Below are 27,140 nucleotides of genomic sequence, written 5' to 3'. Positions count from 1 at the left end.
CATGTTTATTTTTCATACTCTAAAGGAAATCACTATCATAAATCTAGTTACCCTGGTACAGTGGGTAGCTTTTAATACAGCTTATTTTGAAAGCTGTGGTATGTCTTTTATACCTTTAATGTTTTCTACATATTTCTATATATTAGTTTTGCCAACATGAATTTGGATGCCTTTTTTTAAAAGAGAGGTGTGTGTGGGTGTGCGTATGAGAGAGAGAGAGAAAGAGAGAGAGAGTTTGTTTGTGTGTGTGTCTAGGAGAAAGTGAGAAAATGTAGCCACCTTACATGAAATGATGTGAAGTATATACTGCAAGGTTATTTCTGGCTTGGAAGATGGTTCACTAGTTACTGTCACATAGTGCTCCGGCAGGGTACTTGAGTTCAGTTCCCAACACTCACAAACCACCTGCAAATCCATCTCCAGGAGCTCGGACACTTTGGGTCTCCATGGTCACCTGCACTCATGTGAACATTACACACAGACACAGAAATACTGGGGTAAAAGTAATAAAACAAGCCGGGCGTGGTGGCGCACGCCTTTAATGCCAGCACTCGGGAGACAGAGGCAGGCGGATTTCTGAGTTGGAGGCCAGACTGGTCTACAGAGTGAGTTCCAGGACAGCCAGAGCTACACAGAGAAACCCTATCTCGAAACCACCATCACCACCCCAAAAAAAGTAATAAAACAAGCAAAAAACAAACAAACAAATACCCAGGGGCTGGAAAGTTGGCCTAGTGGTTAATTAAAAGCACTGGCTGCTCTTTCAGAGGACTCAGGCTGAATGCCTGTTACCTACACACAGCTTACAACCAAATATAACTAAATGTAAATGTAAATGTAAATGTAAAGGTAGCTAGTTCCAGAGGATCTGATAGCATCTTCTGGCCTTCACAGGCACCAGGTATATATGTGGTACACAGATATGCATGCAGGCAAGGTATTCATACACATAAAATAAAAATACATCTTTAAACTATAAATCTTTTTTAAAAAGATTAATTATTGCTTTCCTTTATTCTTTGAACAAATATTGAGTACCTGCAATAAGCTAGGTGCTATTCTAGGCATTGGTGTGGTATAACACTGCACAACGATGACTAAAGCCCCTGCTTCCACTGAGCTTTCTTTCTAATAAATGAGATAAACAGGAATGGTGGAAAAAAATAGAAGTGTAGGAAGAGTTACTCCTTTTTTGTGCTTGGCAGGTGAAACCTGAGCTAGAGTGTTAGGGAAGGCACTGCAGACTTGTGTAAGATGCTGAAGGCTCTGAGGAGCAGCTATCTGAAAGCAGGCGAGGCAAGGGGGCAGTTCAGTGGAGGCTGATGAGTAATCTGTGCTCTTTGTGTTCTAACAGAGGCGAGTGTTACCAGCTTGAAGCAAGCTGCCCTGGTCAGAGCTCCTCTCATTCCAACTCTGAATGCAATTGTGCAGTATTTAGACCTCACACCAAATCAGGAGTACTTGTTTGAAAGAATCAAAGGTAACTTGATTTGAAGAGGAAAAATGAAAGCTCTTTTGCAACATTAGGATTTTTGTAAATGAAAGATAACAAGGAAAAACATATTTTGAAAAAAGTAAAAATGTAATTATGGTCTTATATTTTGCAAGTATATATTTAAGTATGGGTTAATTAAGGCTTATACTTGAACAACTTGTCAGTCCTCTAGTTGACACACTAAGAACTGTCAAAAGAGTATCCTTGAAATTTTTAATTCTTTTATTCTGTGTAAGAAATTTAAATGAGTTAAATAGGCTGGACTCATTTTCTGCTCCTAACACTACCAAGAGCTGAGTGCCACTGTGGTATTCTCTGTAATATCAGTATGCTAATCTGATTCTTGTAATTTTCGTAATTTCTATTTAATTTGTGGTTTCTATTATGTGCTTAGAATTTGGGGAGAGATGTGATCTGAGGAGATTGGCCTGGAATCAGGAAGATGAGCCTCTTGAGCTGGCCCATGTACTCTCTTCAGTGTACCGTTCTATCAGGACAGTTCATAAAATTAGACTTATTGTTCATTTGGACAGACTGTAAAATGCTTCTTTGTTAAAGCAGATTCTTAAAATAGTATTTCAGTATTCAAATTTTTCATACATTTTTACATGGAAAGTATTACAGTCTGTGTTATTGATTCAGTTTTAAGAATAAGTGGTCTTTCACAACTTTGTATAAACTTGTCACATAAGAGAATTCCAAGCAAGCACACAACACTAGATGAGCTCAGGAACTCAGGGGTAGAGCATGTGCCTAGTTTGCCTGTTCAGTGCCCCCACCTCAAAAAACAAAACAAAAAAAAACCCACAGCCTTCACATCAGAGTTCTCTCCAGGACCTCCCCTACTTGTCATTCCCAGGCTGCTTTCGGTCTGTTTGATTGCAAGCAAGTCCTACATGTTGCTGAGAGTCAGAGCCGGGCAGTTTGTGAAGCTCCTTCATTAAAGCTCCATTGTGGGATGGTCTTTCAGTTGTTGAGTTAGTTCATCTGTAATGTTTTCTTAACGTATTTGTAAAACATAGCTTTCTACAATGTTAACTAACCATGCTATTAGCACATACTGACCACAGTCAGCTACCACACCTCACATTTGTTGTTTTAAATGCCCTACCATCTCAGGAAATACATAATCCTGTTTTAAATATTGTTTGTTTGAATCAGGATTCAAATACTGCCATGTATTATGATAAATTAATGTTTCCTTTAAGTTACAGTTTCCTTGTTCATCCTTTTCTTTCCTGCCTTCCTTTCTTTTTATCTTTCTTTTTTTAATATTCTGATAAGGTTTTCCAACAGAATATTTTTCTTACTGTAATCTTCCGGCTTTCTTTTCTTGTTTTGTTTTTGTTTGTTTTCTTTTGGTCTGTAGCATTTTAATTTTTACTTTTCTTACACAGAACTTTCTCAGGGGGGCTGTATGAGTTCATTCAGATGGAACAGAGGTGGAGACTTCAAAGGACGCAAATGGGATACAGACCTGCCCACTGATTCTGCTGTAAGGTCTTAGTTAGCTTTTAGCCTGGTAGATTTGTTATTATACTTACATGGTTTTATTTTCCCATTATAAAGTGTTAGAAAAACGTAGGAAGAAGTAAGAAGGAAGTGATTAAAGTATCACCAGTGTCTTGCCCAGCACTGGAAAGACTGTCTGTCTGCTTCCTTAAGTGGTCCTACTCTTTGAAGTTCCTCAGCATGGCTGCAGGAACCCTGTGTGCATGGTGCCGTGTCCTGCTCCCCTTTTTGCTTGTATGATATTTAAGCAGTTTTTGATTATTACGCATCATTGTTTAATTGTTCTTTATTGGACCTAAAAGACTGATGAAGTGGTAATGGGAAAGAGTTTGTTTTTATGTGATAAGTGATGTAGCAAAGAATATTATGACACATTCTTTCTTATGTGGGATTATTACTTTAGGAAAGACTGCTACCATCATAATTTAGCAAATCAAACAGTATTAAAGTTTATGTTTTTGAAAATTGTATTATTTTTGTATTAACTATTTGCATGAAAATTAACTTTTGAAGTTGATATTTAAATTGAGAATTGAGTATATGCAGTTTTTCTTAGTGATGCTGACACCTGTATGGATGCAAACTTTCCATCTTAACAGAAAGTAAGGAGTCAGGTCAAGTGTAGGCCTGTAATCCCAACTACTCAGAAAGCTGAGCAGAGGATTTCAAGTTTCCTTCAAGGCCAGCCTAAAGAACTTGTTGACACCTTATATCAAAATGAAAAAAAAAAAAAAAAGGCTAAGTAATAGAGCATTTGCCTAGAATGTGTGAGACTCTGGGTATAACCCTGAAACACACACACACTTTAAATGCTTCTCTTTAAAACTTCCCATTACAAGATCAAGTTGATAAGATGGCAGATTTTTTTTTCAATTTTGAGTGAGTTTGTTTTCTTTTTTAAGGTTTATTTATTTATTTGTTATATGTAAGTATACTATAGCTGTCTTAAGACACTCCAGAAGAGGGCATCAGATCCCTATTACAGATGGTTGTGAGCCACCATGTGGTTGCTGGGATTTGAACTCGGGACCTTCCGAAGAACAGTCAGTCAGTGCTCTTAACTGCAGAGCCATCTCTCCAGCCTTGTTTGTTTGTTTTCTTTCAAGACAGGGTTTCTGTGTTTAATTTTGGCTGTCCTGGAACTCACTCTGTAGACCAAGCTGGCCCTGAACTCAGAGATTCTCCCTGCCTCTGCCTTCCCAGTGCTGAGACTTAAGGTGTGTGCCACTACTGCCCAGCTTGAGTGAGTTATTTTTTAGGAAGGTGGTGGCAATCACAGTGCACTTGGCTACACACCAGCCCTGGAGTAGATTGTGTGAAATATAAGTCGAGCCTTACTTCATCAGCACACTAAATGTTTTGTAATTTAAGTAAATGTCTTACCTTTATAAAGGTAATTGTAAGTACAGATCTTTTCAAAGATCTGTGCCTGTGCTAGATTGTCATGCTAACTTTGAATGGTTGTTGTATTGTTTTCAGATCATCATGCATGTGTTTTGCACCTACCTTGATTCCAGATTACCTCCACACCCTAAGTACCCTGATGGAAAAACATTCACTTCTCAGCACTTCGTTCAGACGCCAAATAAACCAGGTTCTAACTCTAAAAGAACATGTTGAAACTTTTGCCTGAAATTCCCTAAAAGATTAGTTTTTAACATGTCACATTTTCTTCACAGATGTTACGAATGAAAATGTGTTTTGTATTTATCAGAGTGCTGTCAACCCTCCACATTATGAGCTAATCTATCAGCGGCATGTCTACAATCTTCCAAAGGTATTTCTTCCTTTTCAGTTTTGGGGTTGAACTCGGAACCTCATGCATGGTGGGCAAGTGCTCTACCACTGAGCTGCCTCTCTGTCCCTAAAGCACGTGTTACTAGGGAACATCAGAATGGCACTTTGATGGGATTTTTAAAATTGAATCTATTGATTTGTTTTTGCTTCTGCCTCTTGAATGCTGGGATTAAAGATGTATACCCCTATCTCCAGCTCTTTCTATATCTTTCTAAGGGTTGAAATCATGTTATTTATATAACATTATAATAACGAACTTTAAGACATAATTTTCCTCATCTTTAAAAATCTTTTATAAAAATATTAAAGGCCATAAAAATTCTTAACAGCATAATTTCTCCAACCATATTCTCCTTTTGAACACTTGGACGGCTGAGCTTTTTCATGGCAAGCACTGCCAAATGTCCATCTTGATCCACACAGCCATCTGTATTTTGGATCATTTCTTTAGCCCAAATTTCTAATAATTGAATTCTGAGGCATAGAACATTTCCAAGGCTGTTAGAAAATATGACCAAATGACTTCATGTGAGAAGTCACCTGACAGGTCACATGTCCGTGCAGGTGGTTCTTGGTTGCAAAGAAGCTTTATTGGTGAGCTTTGCAATTTTTTTTTTATCAGCATCTTTACTGAGAAATTTTGCATTGACTGCAATTTGTTTTTGTTGGTTTTTAGTTTGCAGAGGTAGGGAACCAACGGGGTCTTATCATGTAGCCGAGCTGGCTTCAGATGTTCAGTTCTGCCTCAGTTTCCTGAGTGCTAGGATTACAGTCCGGCTCCTCCGTACACATAGAATCATGCACTGAGTTCTGTATCAGATCCCCAGCAGAGGTAGTAGCTGCTTTCCAGTTTAATTAATAGTACTGTGTCCTTGCATATGTATTTTGAGCCATGGAGGCTCCTGAGGCTGCCCATGTTGCTTTTTTTTTTTTTTTTTTAATGAAAGAAAAGCACCACCTTGTAAAATTTATACACCTGAAGTCTCATAAAGTTGATCTATCAATAGAGGGATTTTATAGACTAACACTTAAAAATCATTGTTGAATTTCAGAGCCGGCAAACATTGCCTGGCTGTTCTTACAGATAAAATCATTTACCAAGTTCTTTAAATACTAAAGGCATACTGGACTGTGTTTTGAAGACTAGCTAAAAGCTGTTTGAATCCTAACACTTTTGTTACAGTGGTGTGCTTGGGAGATAGAGTATGTTTTATGTGTAGTATATGGATCCATCAACCCCAGGAAAGCTTCATGATATCGGGCAGTGGTGGCGCACGCCTTTAATCCCAGCACTTGGAAGGCAGAGGCAGGCGGATTTCTGAGTTCAAGGACAGCCAAGGCTACACAGAGAAACCCTTGTCTTAAAAAAACAAAAGAAAAGAAAAGCTTCATCATGTTTTGGTTCCGAGTGTGTAAGACCCACACCCTACCCCACCCAGTCTCTCAACCTCTGTTCATATTTCAGGTCTGTTCCATTCTTGCGTTGAGGAAGCCAGGTCCTGCCTCTGCAGTCTAAGTTAGGGACTTCCTGTGTTTGTCTGGCATCCACTCCCATCACACGCCACAATTAGTAGTCATTCTTTAGTGTCAGCCCTTTCCTGCTCCGAGATCAGCTCCGTGCGTGCTCCATGCTCCGTGGATCCTCTCTGGCCATAGGATCCCCACTTGTTAGAAAAGGATAGATGATGTGTATCAAATGAACACAACTTTGAATTATGTCAAATTTTGAACTGGTGGGATGCAGACTGATAAGATCTACATTTGTGTATGACTGAATCTTTTTAATTCAAAACTTACTAAGTTTTGTTTTTTTCTTGATTCTAGGGCAGGAATAATATGTTTCATACGTTGCTGATGTTCCTTTATATCATAAAGACCAAAGAGTCAGGAATGCTTGGGTAGGTACTTAACGATTTTAAAGTGAACTACTCAATGTACTTACTTGCTATTAACTTTAGCTTAGTTTAGTTAGTCCTCCTGGGTTAGGATTCTGCGCAGGCAGCACATACAGCACACGGTTTGTAAGCAGTCTAGATGGGTTCTAGTTCATCAGTGCCTCAGAGCCACCACTGTCCTGTTGGTAAAGTCAGTGAGATGACAGCAGGGTGGCTTTACACTGTGTCCCCTGGAGTTCTGTTTTAGACGCAAAGCATTCTACAAAGTCATTATATTTCCAAAGGATCTAATCTGTACCCTTGCCAAAATAATACTAATTGGAAAGAAAAATAGTCTGTTGAAGTTGTATATGAGTTGAGTAATGAAACACATTATTTACAAATTCAGATTGACTATTGTCATATTGATGATTCAGTGTTTTAATATTTCAAATACTGTTTGAAATAATTGGACCACTCCTGAAGCTGAGAAAATCTGCTAATATATAAATGGGAGTCTGAAGACTTAGCTTCTGTGGTCCAGCAGTCCTAACAAGGACCTAAAGCAAGTGAAAGGTCAAGGGAAGTGCCTGGTGCAGAGGACACGTGTGGCTGCTCCACTCTGTTGGGCAGGCGGGCCTCTGGGAAAAAGATTGTGTTTACACGTGCTGGTCATAGCTTGGAGATTAGCTGTGTCCCAGAATGAGCTGCCACTACAGCCCAGGTCCGTGTGCCACGGGACTTGCCTGAACTGAGACTCTAAAGGGCAAAATGAAGTAAAGTTACCTGCTTCCAGGTGACATACACTGCTTACATACTGAATACTGTTGTGGGTGTCTGCTGGAAATATGAAGGTGGTGTGTGTGCACGGTGCTGTCTGAGTCAAAGCAAACTCTATACCTAAATGTCTTTATTACATAGAAAAGATGAAAGCAGACAGTTGTAAACACACAGAAACATGTATCCCCTCTGCCCTTTTTTTATGTTGTCTGCTCTTGGTTGCTTTGTTGTTGTTGTTGTTGTTTAAATTATTTATTTTATGTATATGAATATATATATATGAATACATATGTATGTAAAGACTCTGTAAGAAGAGACCATCAGATTTACCATGTGGTTTCTGGGAATTGAACTCAAGACCTCTAGAAGAGCAGTCAGTGCTCTTAACCACTGAGCCATCTCTCCAATCCTAGTCATTTGTTTGTTTGTTTGTTTGTTTGTTTTCCGAGACAGGGTTTCTCTGTGTAACCCTTGCTATCCTGAACTCACTATGTAGACCAGGCTGGCCTTGAACTCATGGTTATGAGACCACCTGCCCTTGCCTCCCAGGTGCTGAGATGAAAAATGTTTGCCGCCATACCCAGCCTCATATTTTGTAATATAAGAAAGATTAAATGGGAAAAATCATTTTGTAAAGTATCTAAGCTAAGGTTTTTCATTATTTTTCAATTGCAAAAATAACACATGCTCAATATAAAAATATTTAAATGGCAAAACAGTGCACACTAGAAAATGAAGGCATCTTTCTACTCAGCCTCTCCATTCACCTCCAGCAAGTGTCAGCCAATGTCAGGTTTTCAACATCCAGACTGCTTTGAAGAATGAGTTTGTATCTTACACGTTGCTTTAAAAATGAATTACACCCAAACTTACTGCTCTTTGAGCTGACTTTTTAATTTTATGGTGTGTCTTAGGCATTTGTCAGTATTAGAAAGAATTTTTTTTTTTCTAAAATTTCTAGTAAGGTTTGTTTATAATTGCATGTATACATACATAGAATGGAATATGAAATTTACAACAAATGTATTGTCAATATACAAAATCACTCTTGGAACTGGAGATGGCTCAGCTGTGAGAGCCCAGGATGCCTTTGCAGAGGTCTCTTGTTCAGTTCCCAGCACCCCCATGGTGGTTCACAATTATCTAACTCCAGTTCCAGGGGACTGACACCTGCTCTGGCTTCCACAGGCACTAGGCATGTACACAGTACACACATGGACATCAGGCACAATGCTTATATACAGAGAAATTTAAATTGGGTGCTTCTGAAAGGCTGAGGTTTTATTTGTTTGTGGGGTTTTTTGTTGTTGATGTTTTGGTTTAATTTGGTTTTCCAAAACAGGGTTTTTCCTCTTGTAACCCTGGCTGTCCTTGAACTCAAGAAACCAGCCTGCCTCTCCCTGCTGGGATTAAAGGTGTGTGCCACCACCACAGGGTTTGAAACTTCTTGGAATACATGGTGAGACTTTAGCTCGTGAGAACTGTGCTTGGTCAGTCTTTGACAGTGTTGAGCCGTGAGCTCAGCTTCTCTCATGCTGAGTGGTCTACTGAGCTATATCCCCAGGGTGGGCTTTTCCATGTTTTAGGAGAATTTTTTTGTTTGGTGTTTTAGTCCATGTATCATATATCACACACTGGCCTTGAATTCCCAGTCTTCCTGCTTCTCCCTCAGGAATTGCTAGGTGATCGATACCTTGTCCAACTTCCAAATCTGTGATTTACATTGTAAATAAATAAATTACATGTAATTTATGTTGAAGTATATGATTTACATGTAATTTATGTTGAAGTATGTGTGTCTGTGTGCCACCTCCTCATCCCCCCTTGTATTTCTTTTAACCAAGGAAGGAAAAAAATACTTTAACATATTAATTTTTCAGCTGGCTTGAAAAGCACTTGCTGTTTTTCCAGAAGACCCACCAAATTCATTTCTCAGCATCTACACCAAGCAACTTCACAACCACCTGTAACTCCTACTTCAGGGGATCCATCACCCTCTCCTGGCCTCCACAAGGACCAGCAAATGTGGCATGCATACACACACATTAAAATAAATCTTTAAAAATGCTTTTTAAGCAGATAATTAAGGCCAGGTGTAGTGGTATATACCTGTAATCCCAATATTCAGAATATGAGTTTAAGAAGCTATCCATATATATAGTGAGTTCCAGTCCAACACAGGCCACGGTTAAGACCCTGTCTTAAACAAACAAACAAAACCTACCATCTTATAGCATAGAGTATGAGTGCCTTAGATAAAGCCTGGAGCTCAAAGTTCATAAATAGTTAATATTTCCCAAAGACAACTACACCTCAGAGTTGCAGCTAACGGCCCTCAGACACTTCAGCTTAGGCTTGCAGTGTCTGACTTGGGTGGTGTAGGTTCTGTTGCCCCTTTTCCTTCCCTTATATTCAGTACAGTTATATTATTCTGGAATAGATTTGTCTTTCTGTCACATATAGTATGGCATAATTTAAGATGTATGACTAATAGCCGGGGCGTGGTAGCGCACACTTTTAATCCCAGCACACTTGGGAGGCAGAGGCAGGCGGATTTCTGAGTTTGAGGCCAGCCTGGTCTACAGAGTGAGTTCCAGGACGGCCAGAGCTACATAGAGAAACACTGTCTCGGGGAAAAAAAAAATAGAATGACTGATGAACAAACTTACAGAATGGCCCCCATAGACTCATGTGTTTGAATAATTGGTGGAAGTGTTTGGGAAGGATAAGGAGATATGACCTTGTTGGAGGCACTGTGTTGCTGAGAGCTGGTGTTGAGACTGACTGCTGCTGTCACATTCATGGACTCTTAACCCTTTGGAATGCTTTCTTTTATAAGCTACCCTAGTCATGGTATCTTTTATCATCATCATTATTTTAAGACAGGATTTCTCAGTGTAGCTCTGACTGTCCTGGAACTCACTCTGTAGTCCTCAAATAGAGATTCACCTGCCTAATGCTTCCTAAGTGCTGGGATTAAAGGCATGTGCCACCATGCCTAAAATTAGTAATGGTATCTTACAACATCGATAGAAAAGTAATTAAGACACTTACCAAGAAACCCCTAATAATCAGTAGATTTCTATTCAAGCCAAAGCCTAACATCTCTACCCTCTATTTAAAAAAATTAATTGATGCTGGGCAGTGGTGACACATGGTTTGTTTTTGGTCTTGTTTTGTTTTGTTTTTGACACATGCTTTTTAATTCCAGAACTTAGGAGGCAGAGGTAGGTGGATCTTTGTGAGTTGGAGGCCAGCCTGGTCTACAGAGAAAGTTCTAGGATAGCCCAAGCCACACAAAGAAAACTTGTCTCAAAAGACAAAATTAATTGGCACTGTGTAATACTACTAAAAAAATTTTTAGCTCTCTTTGATGTAGCTCTCTAAATCTACTGAAAAATTAATTTTTCACCCCATAAACCAATTTATTCTAAACATAGATTTTAAGCACAGTTACTGAAGTAGTCATCATTACTTGAACTCACCTGCTGAGCTGTGTGACAGGCTGCATTGCTGAGTCACCTCAGCTGCCACCAGTTAAACAGATGTCCCTCCTATTGTTAATTTTATTAGAATCAGCCCTTAGATACTTCGGCAAGCAATTCTACTAAAACTGTTTTCCTTCCTTTGCAGGAGAGTTAACCTTGGGCTCTCTGGCGTGAACATTTTGTGGATCTTTGGAGAGTAGTTCCTCATTTAATTCCAAACATTTGGACTTTGCTTTTAACTGGTCTGGAAGAAGTTGGAGCTGAGCCCCTCCGAGTGCGCACCTCTTCTGACATAAGATGCATGTTTTGCAGACTTGTTAAATTTAACAGGAGACAAGCTGTGGGAGCTTCTTGTGAGCATAGCAAAGCCTGCACCTTCTAGTCCACAGAAAAGCATTACACTGGATGGCTCTGAGCGAGCTAGTGCCGCTCCCTTCATTTGGTGAGGGCAAGGACGCCTCTCCATTTTAACCCCAGTGAGAACCTGCACCTCATCCTGTACCATCAGAGACTGCTTTCATTGTTGGATAGTAGTGTAAGTTCTCAGATGAACCTTGCTAGTTCTCTTTGTTGTATCTTTATATTTCCCCAGTGTTCTACAAGTCAGCCTAAAGCTGAAATGAAATTAATTTCTAAGTGATGTAGTAATTAATCCTGCTGAGCCATCTCCCCAACCCCCTATTGTTTTTTTTAATATTAAAAGAGATTTGATAATATTGGCATCTTGAAAGGTCAATGCTTGCATTAAAATTAGCTGATAAAATTAAACTTTTGGGTTTTAGTTAAATGTCTAAGGACACGAAAAAAACGGTTCACTGCTTTTATTAGCACTGCGTGTGCGCGAGGGCCTGTGTGCTGGCGCCTGTGTATCATCAGCAGGCACTTTATCACTCCTTTAAGATCCCAATGATAGCCTTCCTGCTTCTAGTTTACAGGTAGAACAGAGTATCAGCTCTCCATCTATTCTTCTATATGTGTACATAGATAGGGACCTATACATATCTATATGTATATGAAGTAATTAGTAGTCACATTTTTTTGGTGGGGGTTATTTTCGAGACAGAGTTTCTCTGTGTAGTCCTGGCTGTCCTAGAACTCACTCTGTAGACCAGACTGGCCTCAAACTCACAGAGATCTGCCTGCCTCGGCTTCCTGAGTGCTGGCACCAAAGGTGTGCACCACCAACGCCCGGCTAGTAGTCACATTTGTAATGAACATGTCTTTATAAAGATTGCTTCCATCACCTGAATGTGAACAGATGGGATGTGCCGTCCATTTTTGTATGGTTTGAGGGTTTTTTTCTTCAAAAGGTCAGAAGGTTAACCTTAAGTTTAAAAGCTAATGTCCACAAGGAAGGAACTGTCACTTAACTAACTGCTCTTGGTTACCCTAAAAGAAAATATCATTTAACCATGCTAAACTTAAGGACACGTTATAATTTAAACCTGTAATTTTTGAGAGAGATTCGGGGTGCCATGGAATCAGTTGCTGTGCTATTTAAGTATCCAGCTGCACAGACTGCACTAAAAACACCGGAGAATCTTTAACAGCACATAAGACACCACCAACCCTGTCTTTTATTATAACTCTGAAAGAATATAGTATAGTAGTAAATAGATGTAAAAACACTTGACTATGTAAAAAGAAAAGTTGTTTTGCCTGCATACTTAGTATAGGTTGCTGTAGAGTTCCTATAACAATGTCTACAAGTGTTTGAGCTAGCTGTACTTACTATTATCTTGTATTTAAACAGAATTGGCACAGACATGGTGGGAAATTGCCAGGAACCTCAGCTGCTCATGAGGTTGAAGTGGGAGGATCATTAGTTCAAGGCCAAACTAGGGTACCTTGTGATAACCTTTCATAAATATAAGACATTAATAAAATAATTATAGTAATTCTGCCTTGGTGAAATCATTTGAATTTATTCTACAGAAAGTGTGGTGCAAATATAGCATCATGTTTTGTTCTGTTTGTTTGTTTTCATTACTAGGAATTGAATCCAGGGTACAGCTTACCGAGTACCACTGAGCTGCCTCCCCAGCCTCCAATATAGCAGTTTCTTGTATTAAAGTGAGTCAATATCTACTAACACCACAAATCCTCCTAGGATGTGTGTCACGTGTTCCTTTTCTTTGCTTGGCTCAGATCCATGAATCTAGATTACGTTCACTGTGACATTTATCTTTTTCTTTATCAATACCAGCCTTTACTTAAACCAAATTTGTTTTAAAGCATACTGAAAGTGTTTATAATCTAGTTTCCACTGAGACAGAAATGCTATGTTACTTGGTTTTCTCAAACTAATATATTCTTCAAGCTGATATTTGAATGGCAAAGAAATGTGTGCAGACTCGTTCTTCCTCAGCTTGGCTTTGCAGTAGAAAACCTCACCCATGGACTTCTCCAGAAGGCTGCCTTGCTGCTTTCCTCCCCTGCAGTCTCCTTGGTGAGACATTCGTCCCACAGATTCACTCACCACATTTCAGCCTGGTCCCCAAACTAATCAATATGCACTGCATCTCTCCTGAACTCACCCAGGAACCTGTCAGACAAGTGCAGTTGGGTATCTATCTGTAGACTCTGCATCTGGGACCCCATTCACATCTCCTGAAACCTTCGAGGTCGTTTAACATCCCCTTCTGTGCCCGTTATACTGCCAGTTGCTCATGCTCGCAACTGTGGTGTCAACCTTGATTCCTTGAGTTCCCTGTGTCCCCAGTCCAATCAGGCAGCAGACCTCATCCATTCTTTGTTAACAATGTCCCTCACAGCTGTCCCTTTCCATTTCTGCCACCACTAGTCCCATTTGTACGCTTATCAACTCACACAGGACTGCTGTAACGGCCTAATTAATCTCATAGCCTTCTAATTGTTGCCATGCTTCCAGATTTCCCAATTCATCCTGTACATTCTCTTCAAATTTATCTTCCTGAAACACCTGTTTGATTGTTTCATTCCCTTGATAAATTCCTAAGCCTGACATTTAAAGCCCTCCACAATCTGGCCCCAGCTGGGCCTTCTGCACCCAAATCTTTGGTTGTAGCCGCTTCCTGCTGTGACTTTCTCTGCTCATCCTCTGCAGTCTCTGGGAATGCTCCAGTTACATGGTCCTCCCTCCGTGAGACTCACTCTGATTAAACTTGCTGCCTGGGTCCTAACCATGCCAGATAGCCAGCGTTTTCTCCAGAAAATGAAACCTGTGTCCTTTGGCAATCAGCCTCCCTACCAACAGATTTGGAAATGGATGAGTAGCTCATCTTAACACAGGCCTGCAGGTGAGCAGCCTGAGCTGAGGATACTGCTATTCAGGGATACCCATTTATGGATAGGACACCCTCTGGGGAAGGTGAGCCAGTGAGGCACACTGGCCTTCTTAGTGCTGGAGTGTTTCAGAACTCCACCTGCCACAGTACTGCTGAGAAAGTTAAGTTGTTTACCAATACCCCAGGACCAATCCCATGTACTCTGCAGGCCTTCCTCAGCAACCTGGAGTGTAGCCAGAGCAGCGACAACCCAACAGAGGCTGGCTGCCCTTCTCTGGAATATGTCAAAGTCTGAGCATTAGCAGGCTCTTTCGAAGGAAGGCTTCAGGGAAGGACATCTTGTCTGACCACCTAGGACAGGAAGGCACAACCAGGGCCCAGTAACACTGCCATGGGTCACTGAGTAGCTTCCTACCAAGTCTAGGATGGTTACATATCAGGCCGGAGCTGCATCTCAGGAGATAACAGTGATTCTATTTCTTTCCACCCTGAATGAGGGCTCGTGATGGATTCCTTGGAGTGAGGAAGAAGAGAGAGGACCAAGCAAGATGGGTGGGTGTTGCCCAAGTACACCACCAAGGACAGCATTGGCCCCAAAGAGATTTCCTAGCGGCCCACATGGAATAATTCCATGCATTATGTGGAGGAAGTTTAAAGATGAAAGTTAAGCCTCTCTCGTGCCACATGCCTTTAATCCCAGTGCTATTGCTAGGGCTGTGGTTTGAGGCCAACCTGTCCTACACAGTGAATTCCAAGACAACCAGGGCCACACTGAAAGACACAGTCTCAATAAATAAGTCCTGCCTCCAAAACAAAGTGAGTATTCTAAAATCAGTCTGACTTCAAAGAGCCACTTGACAGAATGGACTAATCTGGAGGGCAAAGCAGCGGGGTTTGTGTGTGTGTGGTTTATTCTGGGGGGGGGGGGTGTTCCCTGAACCAGGGTCTTACTATATAGTCCATGCTAACTGTGAACTCCTAAAATCTTCCTACCTTGGCCTCTGTAGTGCTAGGACCACAAACAGGTAATACATCATTTACCTGGCTTCACAGAGAATTTTGGTTGTACGGTGACAGGAAGATGCCGACAATGCTTTTTGTAGTGAAGAAAGGGGCTGTAGAGGCATTGGGAGATAGCTTTCTTGTTTTGGAATCCCTGGGATGCACATCTTCAATGGCCTTGACAGTTCACATCCCACCTCAATGGCACAGCCCAGCCATATCTGCCCACTGTGCTCCTTCCACACATAGCCTTGGCTGCCCCCTTCCCTTCCCCCCGTTCTACTTCTAAATGACAGCCAGACTGCTTTCATAAGCTGCATCTCACAGAGTACAGTTAGAAATGGGCAGTCGACTCTAGTGGGGATAGCAACCAGGCACCATTGCTCAAACAAATGGCTCAAGAACAGCTCTGATGGTTTTGGCCCAAAGGATAGGCACCAATTTACCCCACTCCAGCTGCAAAGAAAGGCCCCTTGTGTGCCTTAGGAGTATCATCCAGACCACCCTGTGGCAAGACATGCCTTACTCACTAGGGAGAGAGGCCTCCGGAGGTCCTGCACTGAAGCCAGGGCACCACACCTGGTGGCTTGAGAGTTTGCATGGCTTCTCTCGTGAGCTCTGACCATCTTTTAAATCAGATCAACACAATGGTCTGTGTTCAGGTCAGTGTGTTCTGCAGGAGGTCTATAATGGATGTCATGTTAGAAATCCCTGGAGTGGAGATCCTTAAAGTAGTGGTTAGATCCTTCTACACTAAGTGGCTTGGATCAAGTTTGAAGGAAAAGCCACATCCTAACATGGCCTTTAATGGACACTGACACCACGTGTTTCTGTGTAGCCAGGACAACTCTCCCTCACTGGAAATGCTTGCTGGATACTCGACTTTGACCTCAGCGCATCTGCTTCCCCTTCCCGCTCACTGCCAGCACTTTGTAAAGTTGGTGAGGGGGTGGTGAGATGGCACAGTGGGCAAAGGTGCTTGCCATCAAGTCTGAAAAACGGAGTTCACCATGGTGAAAGGGAAGACCTGACTCATGCAAGTTGTCTTCTGGCTTCCACATGTGCACTGCGGTATGTGTACCCACACACATACACATGAGCCGGTGTAATTTTTAAAAACTATCAGTGTAGGGGTCTGCAGGTGTCTATTTCATGACCCTCCTGGTGGGTACTGCCCGAACAAATGGAGAACAAGTCTCCCGTGGACTCTGTGTCCCTAGAAGTCTGAGAGCGAATGTGTGTAAGGCGCTTGGTAAATATTTGCTGAGCTAATAACCGGACTATATAAACAGTTCACTGAATTTCTTGTGCTGGAATTTGCAGCAGAGTGAATACATCTTCTGTGCTGGAGACCACAGAGGGCTCCACAGACGGTGGGGTAGCAGAGAAAAGCAAGGAGCTGGCAGTTGGCTGAGTCCAGATATGTAGAAGGAAAGTCTGGAGGGCTCCACTCTGCATTCCTGTCCCCACTCCCCACCCCCTCCAGTGGATGCTCTGAAAATGGATTCAGTAGTAAAAGGTCTGCAGATGGCTGTGAAGAGCAAGCCATCTGGAGCTCTCTCTGTCCATCTCGCCATCTCAGTCAGCACCAGATTGGGGTAGATTCAGTGAGCGTGAGGAATGCTCTCCTCTGCTCCCAGGGTACTGTGGTCATGTGCTCTGAATTCGTTTTCCCTAAGTCTGCCTGACTAGACTAGAGAATCTGACCTAGGAAGGCCTAGAAAGAGACAGCAGCAGACCCCTGGCTGTCCTGGAACTTGTTCTGTAGACCATGCTAGGCTAAGTCTCAAACTCATCGAGATTCACCTGCCTCTGCTCGACCTGCTCATAATCTTACAAATGCACACTCTGGTGACATTATTTCAATGAATGTACAAACACAGATTCATACATGTGCGCGTGTGCACGCGCGCGCGCGCGCACACACACACACACACACACACACACACACACACACCAAGCACCAACTTGGTTATAGACTCTGCTAAGAACTGTGAGCAGCAATAAAACAATTCCCCCTGAAGGAGCAAACCTAAGATGTAAAGTGAGACCTGGAGCGATACGTGTCCCTGAGAGGTAAGAGACTGAGGGAATCTGCCACACTCCTTCCTCTACAGCTGGTGGCAGTGCAGCCAATATACAAGTAGACTGTACATGGATTCCAGTCGTCCTAGGTTTGTAAGAAATCACCACAAACACCATTTGGCACTTCTCCCAGCATCAGGGATGCAGGCTAAGTGGGGCCAGCTCCTTTCTGCTCTCCAGTACCTGGGCTTTGAGGATCAGCATCATTAATGCTGTGCACTCAGGGTCTGGCAGGTGGTGCCAGATGTTAAGGAGGGCAGTAACAGGAAGGACATTAGTGTGGTGCCCACACACAACCTCCATAAGCAATCTGGTCTTCCTCATAGCATGGTGGCTCAAATCCAAAGACTGCTGTCCTGAGAAAAGGAGAAGTCGAGGGAGACAGGAGCTTTAAAGGGCTTGGAAGCGCCAGCATTTCTTCTGCCCTTTCTGCCAAGGGGGCAACAAAGAGCTTTAAGGGAGGAGCTCGGCCCTCCACCACTCGGTTGAGGAATGTCGCACATTACACGTGCATAACCCAGAGGATTGATTTCACTCACCAAACACAGGCACATGAACGTCTGCATGACCATCTTTGGAAAACACAATCTGCTATAATACGCAATGCCAAAAGTGATTCATTGATAGCAAGGAAATTTATTCTAAGAATATAATCAACAGAAAAAATAGTTACATCTGAAAATATTCATTGTGTGGGTTTATTTTGTTATTTACTTTTGAATGATTTTTGCAGGTCCGGGAATCCACCTTGGGCTTGCACATGCTAGACAAGAGCCAACCACTAAGCTACAGCACCTGTGCACCCTCACACCCTTTTAAAATTTAAGCTTGTAACAAAACCTGGCCCTGAACTCAATTTTCCTACCTCACCCGCTCAAGTAGCTGGGGTTGTAAACCTGTGCCTCCAGTAACAACCGTGGTATACATTTATTCGTTATACATCTCCCAGTGTTGAAGTCATTTATGGTCGGCACTAAGAGTGTAAAGAAGACCGAGGATACTTTCTTTCCCTCATATAGTGTAACTTAACAAAACCCTATCCTTGTGTCCAATGTTGGGTCCATAAGTTACAGTCAGCTCAGATTCCCCCAGAGATGCCTTGTTGAGATGCTAATACAGATTGAATGGTATCTTGTTAGTCCACCTATGACCTTGAAAAGTCTGTAGGCTGATGAAGTGTGGGATAGAACTAACTGTAACTATGTAAAACTATGCATGTGATAGAAGAAAATGCACAAGTTTAAACTCACTTGTCCAAGTTGGAATATGGAGGATTTTTGGTGTTTGATTTTTAAATGCTTTTCAAAGGTATATTACTTTTTTAAAAAATATATTTATTTGTATGAGTATTCTGTCTCTGTCTTCAGACACACCAGAAGAAGGGTATCAGTTCCCATTACAGATGGTTGGGAGCTACCATGTGGTTGCTGGGAATTGAACTCAGGACTTGTGGAAGAGCAGTTAGTGCTCTTAACCACGGAGCCATCTCTTCAGACCCGGTATATTACATACATTTATTTATTTATTTATTTATTTATTTATTTATTTATTTATTTATTTATGATGCCTGCATGCCAGAAGAGGGCATCAGATCTTATAATAGATGGTTATAAGCCACCATTTCATTCATTGCTGGGAATTGAACTCAGGACCTCTGGAAGAGCAGTCAGTGCTCTTAACCTCTGAGCCATCTCTCCAGCCCAGTATGCGACTTTTTTTTTTTTTGGTTTTTCGAGACAGGGTTTCTCTGTGTAGCCCTGGCTGTCCTGGAACTCACTCTGTAGACCAGGCTGGCCTCGAACTCAAAAATCCACCTGCCTCTGCCTTCCAAGTGCTGGGATTAAAGGCGTGTGCCATCACGCCCGGCCTAGTATGCGACTTTTTTAAAGAATTTATTTTATTTAAAATGGCTTTTGTGTTTTTGTTCTTCTGTGACAGGCTTTCTTTGTATATCCTTGACTATCCTGGAACTCTCTTCTGTAAACCAGGCTGGCCTCAAACTTACAGAGATCCACCTGCCTCTGCTTGAGTGCTGGGATCAAAGACGTCTGCCACCACCACCTGGCTTTTGAATTTCTTACAGAATATATTTGGGAACTCTTTATTATATAGTTGTTTACATACTTTTAAGTATATTGTTTAAAAACATGTACTAAAACAAATGTTATATTTGTTTCATAAGCATCTTCTTGTAGTCTATTATAAAGTTAAAATTAGAAGTAAAGAATGTTGTAATAGTTTTTAACTAAAATTTGTCTATCATTTTTCATGGTTGTGTTTTTATAAAAAGAAAAGAGGATCTAAAGACAGGTACTAGTCATTCTTACATTTTATTCACAAAAACTCATTAGTGGCAGAATTGCTAAAATGATCGCCTTTTTATTGAAACAAAATTTTCTGTAATATTTTATGGAATATAGAGACAAAAATTAAACAATATACACATGTACATGTCTGTGTGTGAGTATGTACCCATGTGAGTGCAGGTGCCCATGGAAGCCAAAAGGGGGCATCAGATTCACTGAACCTGGAGTGACAGGCAGTTGTACACTTTCCTGTCTTCAGTAAGATCTGTCCAAATGACATGCTCCACTATGTTCATAGCAGCCTTATTTATAATAGCCAGAAGCTGGAAAGAACCCAGATGCACCTCAACAGAGGAATGAACACAGAAAATGTGGTACATTTACACAATGGAGTAAAAACAGCTATTAAAAACAATGAATTTGGGCTGGTGAGATGGCTCAGTGGGTAAGAGCACCCGACTGCTCTTCCGAAGGTCCAGAGTTCAAATCCCAGCAACCACATGGTGGCTCACAACCATCCTTAACGAGATCTGACTCCCTCTTCTGGAGTGTCTGAAGACAGCTACAATGTACTTACAATAAATAAATAAATCTTTAAAAAAAAAAACAAAACAATGAATTTATGAATTTTTTAGGCAAATGGACGGATCTAGAGGATATCATCCTGAGTGAGGTAACCCAGTCACAAAAGAACACACATGATATGCACTCACTGATAAGCGGATATTAGCCCAGAAGCTCGGAATACCCAAGATACAATTTGCAAAACACATGAAACTCAAGAAGGAAGACCAAACTGTAGATACTTTGACCCTTCTTAGAAGTGGGAACAAATTACTCATGGAAGGAGTTACGGAGACAAAGTGTGGAGCAGAGACTGAAGGAATGACCATCCAGGGACTGCCCCACCTGGGGATCCATCCCATATACAGCAACCACCAAACCCAGACACTACTGTGGATGCCAACAAGAGCTTGCTGACAGGAGCCTGATACAGCTGTCTCCTGAGAGGCTCTGCCAGTGCCTGACAAATACAGGAGTGGATGCTCACAGCCATCCAGTGGACGGAGCACAAGGTTCCCAATGAAGGAGCTAGAGAAAGGACCCAAGGAGCTGAAGGGGTTTGCAGCCCCATAGGAGGAACAAAAATATGAACTAACCAGTACCCCCAGACCTCCCTGGGACTAAACCACCAACCAAAGAAAACACATGGTGGGACTCATGGCTCTAGATGCATATGTAGCAGAGGATTGCCTAGTCGGTCATCAATGGGAGGAGAGGCCCTTGGTCCTGTGAAGGTTCTATGCCTCAATTTAGGGGAATGCCAGGGCCAGAAAGTGGGAGTGGATGGGTTGGTGAGCAAGGGGAGACAATAGGGGGTTTTCTGAGGGGAAACCAGGAAAGGGAATAACATTTGAAATGTAAATAAAGAAAATATTTAATAATAATAATAATAAATACCTGTCCAAATGTCACTTCTTCATACCTGTTAGGATTTGGATGTAAACTGCAGCACTCCATGTGTCTAACCAGTTGGTCTCCAGATGATGGCACCATTTTGGAAGCCTACAGAAAACTTGAGGCGATAGGACCCCGCATAGGCCCTGAGGTTTACAGCTTTATCATGCTTCCTGGTCTGCTGAGGTGTAAGCTATATCTTTCCAGTAATAGATCATATCATATCATATCATATCATATCACACTGTGAGCCAGAATAAACCTGTCTTCTCTCTTTTGTTAAAAGATTGATTGATTGATTGATTGATTGATTGATTGATTTATTATATGTAAGAACACTGTAGATGTCTTCAGACACCCGAGAAGAGGGTGTCAGATCTCATGAGTCACCATGTGGTTGCTGGGATTTGAACTCAGGACCTCTGGAAGAGCAGTCAGTGCTCTTAACTGCCGAGCCATCTCTCCAGCCCAACCTCTCTTCTCTTGTCCAGTCTTTAGAGTCACAGCAACAAAATGTACCTAATGCCATTTCTTGGTACCCAGCAATAGCAGCCAGCCAGTGTTATCCTCTGCTCAGGTGTTTACTGTAAACAGGTGAGTGAACTCATCTGTTTCCTCTTGTTCTTCCCCGGTATATATAGTACACTGGCCTTGCCTGTCTGATGGGGGAACAGGACCTTAACCAGCAGCTATGTTCCAGGAATCCCTTTTGTAAATGTATGCTGTGGAACATACAGTGAGGTGAACTGTAGCCGGTCTTTGATACTTTGTGGGTTCTTCTTTCCCCACCCTTTAACACCCACACACACACACACCTGTGAAGGGAGAGAGAGAGAGAGAGAGAGAGAGAGAGAGAGAGAGAGAGGAAGAGAGAGAGAGAGGTCCCTGAATCTAATGTCTTTCCTTTTGTTTCTTCTTAGATCACAACTACTAACAAACTGCAGCCAACCCCTGACCACCAACCCTGCCTCTTGGGGCCCTCACACTTATATACCCTCTAAAACGTCCCCAGAATTCCAAATGTCACACAATCGCAGAAACTATCTGCAGCTGGCAAAAACATGCCTCTGCTAGAGCACAAGGCAAATTACAGTCAGCTGCTGTGGACAGTCTGAAGCAGCCCCATATCCCACAAATTACAGTCAGCTGCTGTGGACAATCTGAAACAGCCCCATATCCCACACCTGGGATTAAAATGAAAACTTTTTTTTTTTTTTGGTTTTTCGAAATAGGGTTTCTCTGTGTAGCCCTGGCTGTATATCCCACATCTGGGATTAAAATGAAAACACTTTTTTTTTGTTTTGTTTTGTTTTTCGAGACAGGGTTTCCCTGTGTAGCCCTGGCTGTTCTGGAACTCACTTTGTAGATCAGGCTGGCCTTGAACTCAGAAATCTGCCTGCCTCTGCCTCTCAAGTGCTGGGATTAAAGGTGTGTGCCACCATGCCTGGCTATGAGAACAGTTTCTTATATTTCTGTGGGTTTTTTTTTTTTTTAAGAATCCAAAATTCCAGAATTCTTTTCTTTTTTCAAAAAAAAAAAAAAAAAAGATTTTGTTGCTGTCCTCAGACACACCAGAAGAGGGCATCAGATCCGAATACAGATGGTTGTGAGGCACCATGTGGTTGCTGGGAATTGATCTCTGGTAGAACAGTCAGTGCTCTTAACCACTGAGCCATCTCTCCAGCCCAAATGCCAGAAGTCTTAAGGATGTCACTACAGGTCGGGTGTGGTTGCGCATGCCTTTAATCCCAGCACTTGTGAGGCAGAGGCAGGCGGATTTCTGAGTTCGAGGCCAGCCTGGTCTACAAAGTGAGTTCCAAGACAGCCAGGGCTACACAGAGAAACCCTGTCTCGAAAAACAAAAACAAAAAAAACCCCAACCAACCAAACAAACAAAAGAATGTCACTACAGTGAACAAACATGGCAGCTCACAACTTTCTGTAGCTCCAGTTCCAGGAGATCCAGTGCCTATCTCTGGCTTTCATGGGCACTCCACACACCGGTACACAGATGTACGTGCAGGCTATAGCCCATACACATAAAATTTAAAAAGTAAAATAAATGACAAGAATAAACTACTACCCCAAAGAAAAGGAACACATCAGCTGCTTAAAGCCTAGACAGACAGTGGTAGTTATTACCACATACATTCTGTTAGCCAGTACTTTATTGCATGGGCACATCTAGCTGCAAGGGAGTCTGGGAAATGTTTCCGTTTCCAGAAGTAAACTGGTCATGCCACAGCTGCTAGCCCTAGCACTGTGGAAATATGGATATCAGATAGATGACAGAGTCTGCCCCTGAGGGATATGTCTGAATGCACCCACAGAGCTTTGATGGTGCTTGGTTTCCCAGGATGGTGACTGGTGTGGATGTGGGATTTGTCAGGTCACCTGAACGAGGCCATCCTCACCAAGCACTTTGCTAATAAGCTCGCTCTCTGCTTTCCTCAGGCACTGGAAATAAGGAAAAAGTAAAACCATAGCAGATATGTTCATAGTCTTTCCTATTGACCAATATAAGTTTCTGGGCCACATGCACTATGTAATTTACAGAACTTGGAGCAAACTTTTTAAAGTGGGGCTCCTTGTAGACTTTCAAGACAGCCACAGTGGAGGATTAAACCATTCTCAGCCCCTCCAAAGGGCAGGGTCCCCTATGCCTGTCCAAGTCACAGTGTCTAAAGCCAAACTCTGTCCGTACTAAGACAGGCTCTGTTACATTTATGAAAAAACGCACACAATCATGTTGGCTTTTCTCATAGCTTCAGTTTTAGGTGAGAATTTCCCCTCCTTGTCATGGCTCAGGAAAGCTTAGAAATGGTTGGAGACCAAGCTGATCAAATGTCTGGTTGTGTGAAAGTCCAGTAGGGTTTGGCGTGCCCTTGCTGGGCACTGGTCTATCTGCCAGAAGTCAGTCCAAGGGGCTTTCTCCTTTCCTTCCTTCTCACCTGACTGGTTCCATGGTCCAACACAGGACTTATCTGATACTCCTAGGGCCTCCCATTGCCAACTTGGGTTAGACTGTTCTAGCTTCTAGTCAGAGACAGGAGGCTGCCCGTCCTTGTCACCCTTGTTTTCCTCACAAAGATGCTTCCACGTTAGGTATCCTGTCCCATATCTGAGGTGCTGAGGTGGTTGGAGAGGCTATTGAAGGCTTCCTGATTTGGCACAGCCTGCATGCTGGGAGCAAGACTCACCCTGAAGGAACTGGGTGGAACAGTGCAGGCAAGAAAGACGAGAGCATCAGGTGACAGGCCGGGCACAGAGATTGCAGAGAGCAGATGCAGCCGCAAGGGCAGACGAATGTGCCAGGAGAGCCAGGGACAAGCGAGTAAGGTGTCAGATGGGCACGCTTTCCTCCAGGGGCAGGCAGGCTGTGCAAGAAGCCAGGCAGAGGACAGGGGAATGATTAGCAAGCGGGAGAATGAGTCACGCAGCCAGTCCCCTGGGCAGCTGCACGCGCAGCAGGCTCTCCCGGGCACTGCTCCATGCCAGGCTGCACAGCTGGTAGAGAGAAAGGGGCCAGAGCTCCTGCAGGGCCTCTCGAGGATGGGCTAGGAGCCTGGCTTCTAATGACCACCTGCTCCTGGCTTGGGTCCAGAACTGCCTACGACCTCTGTCTCTGGGTACAGCTTGCTCCCCCCATAGCTTCAGAGCAGGCCTCAACTTAGGGAGCCATGTTTCTCCTCAGTGCCCCTCCACCTTTCCTACCCCTTTTCACCCCACAGCATAATGAGATTTCTAGTTTCCAGAGACCTGAAAGCTGCTGGGAAAGCAGAAGTTGACAGGCCCGCCTCCCTCACAGGACTATCTTTGATGGGAGTCATCCCAAAACGGACAAATCCCAGGGCCAACTCCAGCCCTTTGGCGAATGGAGCAAGACAGAAATCAGGCAGCCCCTCACCCTGAAATGGAAAAGGTACAACCGGGTCCGGAGGCAGTCTGACTCAGCTGCTCCGGCGAGGGTGTCCCAGAGGCATCTGTGGGCAGGCCCGCACTAACACGGCTGTCCCCGACTCTGATGGCCAGTAGTGTTTCATGGCGTGGGGAGTTAGAGACAGAAGAAACCTATTCGCCTTGGCTGCAGAGCAGCAGAGGTCTGTCTGCCAGGAGCTGGGATGAGAGGGCACGGGAGACTCACTTGTGACCCCTTGACCGTGTTTTTCAGAGCCGGCTCTTCTGACTTCCTCGCTCACAAGGAACTTGGGAACATTCCTCTGAGCTCTGAAAGGAGTAGGGTGGCACAAGGTGGCAGTAGAGAGGCTTATAGTTGTGAGAGGAAGACAGGGTCTCTCACTGGCCTGGAACTCCCCAGGTAGGCTCAGTTGGTAAGCCAAGGACCAGGTATCTGCTTGTGTCTACCTCCCCAGTGCTGGGATTACAAGCGTGTGCCAGTGTACCCCGTTGTTTCTGTTGTTTGTTTCTTTTCTTTTCTTTCCTTTCCTTTCCTTTTCTTTTCTGTTTGTTTTGTTTGTTTTTTTGTTTTGGTTTGTTTTGGTTTGGTTTTTGGTTTTTTGAGACAGGGTTTCTCTGTATAGCCCTGGCTGTCCTAGAACTCATAGACAAGGCTGGCCATGAACTCAGAAATGCATCTGCCTCTGCCTCCCAAGTGCTGGGATTAAAGGCATACACCAACACTGCCCGGCTGTTTGTTTCTTTTTTCTGAGTCCTGGGAATCAAATTCAGGTCTTGGCATGCTTTACTGATTGGGCCATCTCCCTGGCCCTGGGACTACCCTTTGGATGCAGGTGGCTACTCTGACCTCCTAATCTAAGCATAACCTTTGCAGCTCCACAAACAGCTCCCAGGGGCAGAGAATTCACTGTGCCTTTCAGTGACCATTGACCATTTCAGTTGCTCCTTTCCTTCCAGAGCAGCTAGAGGAGAGAGTGGAGGAACCAGGTACTCAGAGGCTCTGTGTGTGTGTGTGTGTGTGTGTGTGTGTGTGTGTGTGTGTATCTCTGTGTGTCTGTCTATCTGTCTCTCTGTGCCTGACTGCCTATCTCTCTCTGTGTATCTCTCTGTCTGTCTGTGTATCTCTCTGTTTCTGTGTGTGTATATCTTTGTGTCTGTATCTCTGTGTGTGTCTGTCTGTCTCCCTGTTTGTCTGTCTTTGTGTGTGTGTATACCTCTGTGCCTGTATCTCTGTATCTGTCTCTCTGTGCCTCAATGTCTGTCTCTGTGTGTATCTGTGTGTGTGTGTGTGTGTGTCTCACTGTGTCTGACTCTGTCTGTCTCTGTGTGTGTGTGTGTGTGTGTGTGTGTGTGTGTCTAAGTGCCTCTGTTCTATCTGGCCTCCTCAGCCAAGGGACGAGCCACTGCAGTCTTGCTCAGGCCCCTGCCCTGCTGCTGACCAGTTGTGGAGGAGGAAGATGGCTGCTTCAGCATCCCTCCCGACCTGTGGTTCAGTCAGTGGATTTATTGAACACTTAAGCTGCCCAGGGCTCTGGCCGCTTCACCCTGGCTTGTCCCTGCTTCCCTGTAGCCATTTTCTCCATCTGCAAATGAGATCAGTAAATCTCGGCACTGAGCGAGGAGGGCCAGTGACAGACAGCACTGCTGGTGACCGAGCAGCCGGGGGCTTTGCTTTTCTGCACAGCCACGGGCCTGAGTGGCGCGTTCACCTCTAATGGCAAAAGCATGCAACGAGGCCCCATCAGGACCCTTTGCCTGTTCCATAGCTCACTGAATGGATGGCGTACGTACATGGCTGTCTCAAGTCGCAGAGTCTAAGTCCCTGACAGATTCACGTCCAAGCCAAGGTTAAATGGGCCCCTGGTACATTGGAGTATGCGGGTATAGTGAATTTGCATCTGTGGTGTGGCACTGTATATTGTGTTTCTATATTATAGTGATGCGGCCTTTGGGTGCACAGTGTGTGATGGAGAGAGAGAGTGTGTCTGGGTTAGTAATATAGGTTTGTAAGAGGTGGTATGAGGGTATGTGGTTTGTGAGAATACAATGATGTGTGTGTGGTTTGTGGAGGCAGTATGAGATGTGCATGGTTTCTGTGGGGTATGTGATATCTGTGTAGTTTGTAAGGGGTGTGGTATGTTATATGTGGTTTGTGGTGG

The 27,140-nt window shown here is 43.2% G+C and overlaps 1 protein-coding gene across 7 annotated transcripts in view; it reads left to right on the top strand.

Annotated features, from left to right (window-relative positions):
* The window catches only part of Tmem209 (transmembrane protein 209), a 28,766-nt gene extending 15,711 nt beyond the window's left edge, over window positions 1-13,055 (top strand). For 3 of the 7 annotated variants that reach the window (XM_006505172.3, XM_017321766.2, XM_006505170.4), the window contains 6 exons: window positions 1,355-1,480; window positions 2,893-2,990; window positions 4,487-4,601; window positions 4,687-4,784; window positions 6,629-6,702; window positions 11,092-13,055. In XM_006505172.3, coding sequence (XP_006505235.1) covers window positions 1,355-1,480; window positions 2,893-2,990; window positions 4,487-4,601; window positions 4,687-4,784; window positions 6,629-6,702; window positions 11,092-11,146 — 566 coding nt within the window. In that variant the 3' untranslated portion in view covers window positions 11,147-13,055. The remainder of the gene's footprint in view (window positions 1-1,354; window positions 1,481-2,892; window positions 2,991-4,486; window positions 4,602-4,686; window positions 4,785-6,628; window positions 6,703-11,091) is intronic. The other 4 variants (NM_178625.4, NM_001311093.1, XM_006505171.3 and 1 more) reach the window with 2 other exon arrangements.
* Window positions 13,056-27,140: the final 14,085 nt, after the last annotated feature.

The sequence above is a fragment of the Mus musculus genome, chromosome 6 (assembly GCF_000001635.26).
Source record: "Mus musculus strain C57BL/6J chromosome 6, GRCm38.p6 C57BL/6J".
Taxonomy (NCBI): Eukaryota; Metazoa; Chordata; class Mammalia; order Rodentia; family Muridae; genus Mus; species Mus musculus.
This window is presented reverse-complemented; position numbering and strand designations above follow the sequence as displayed.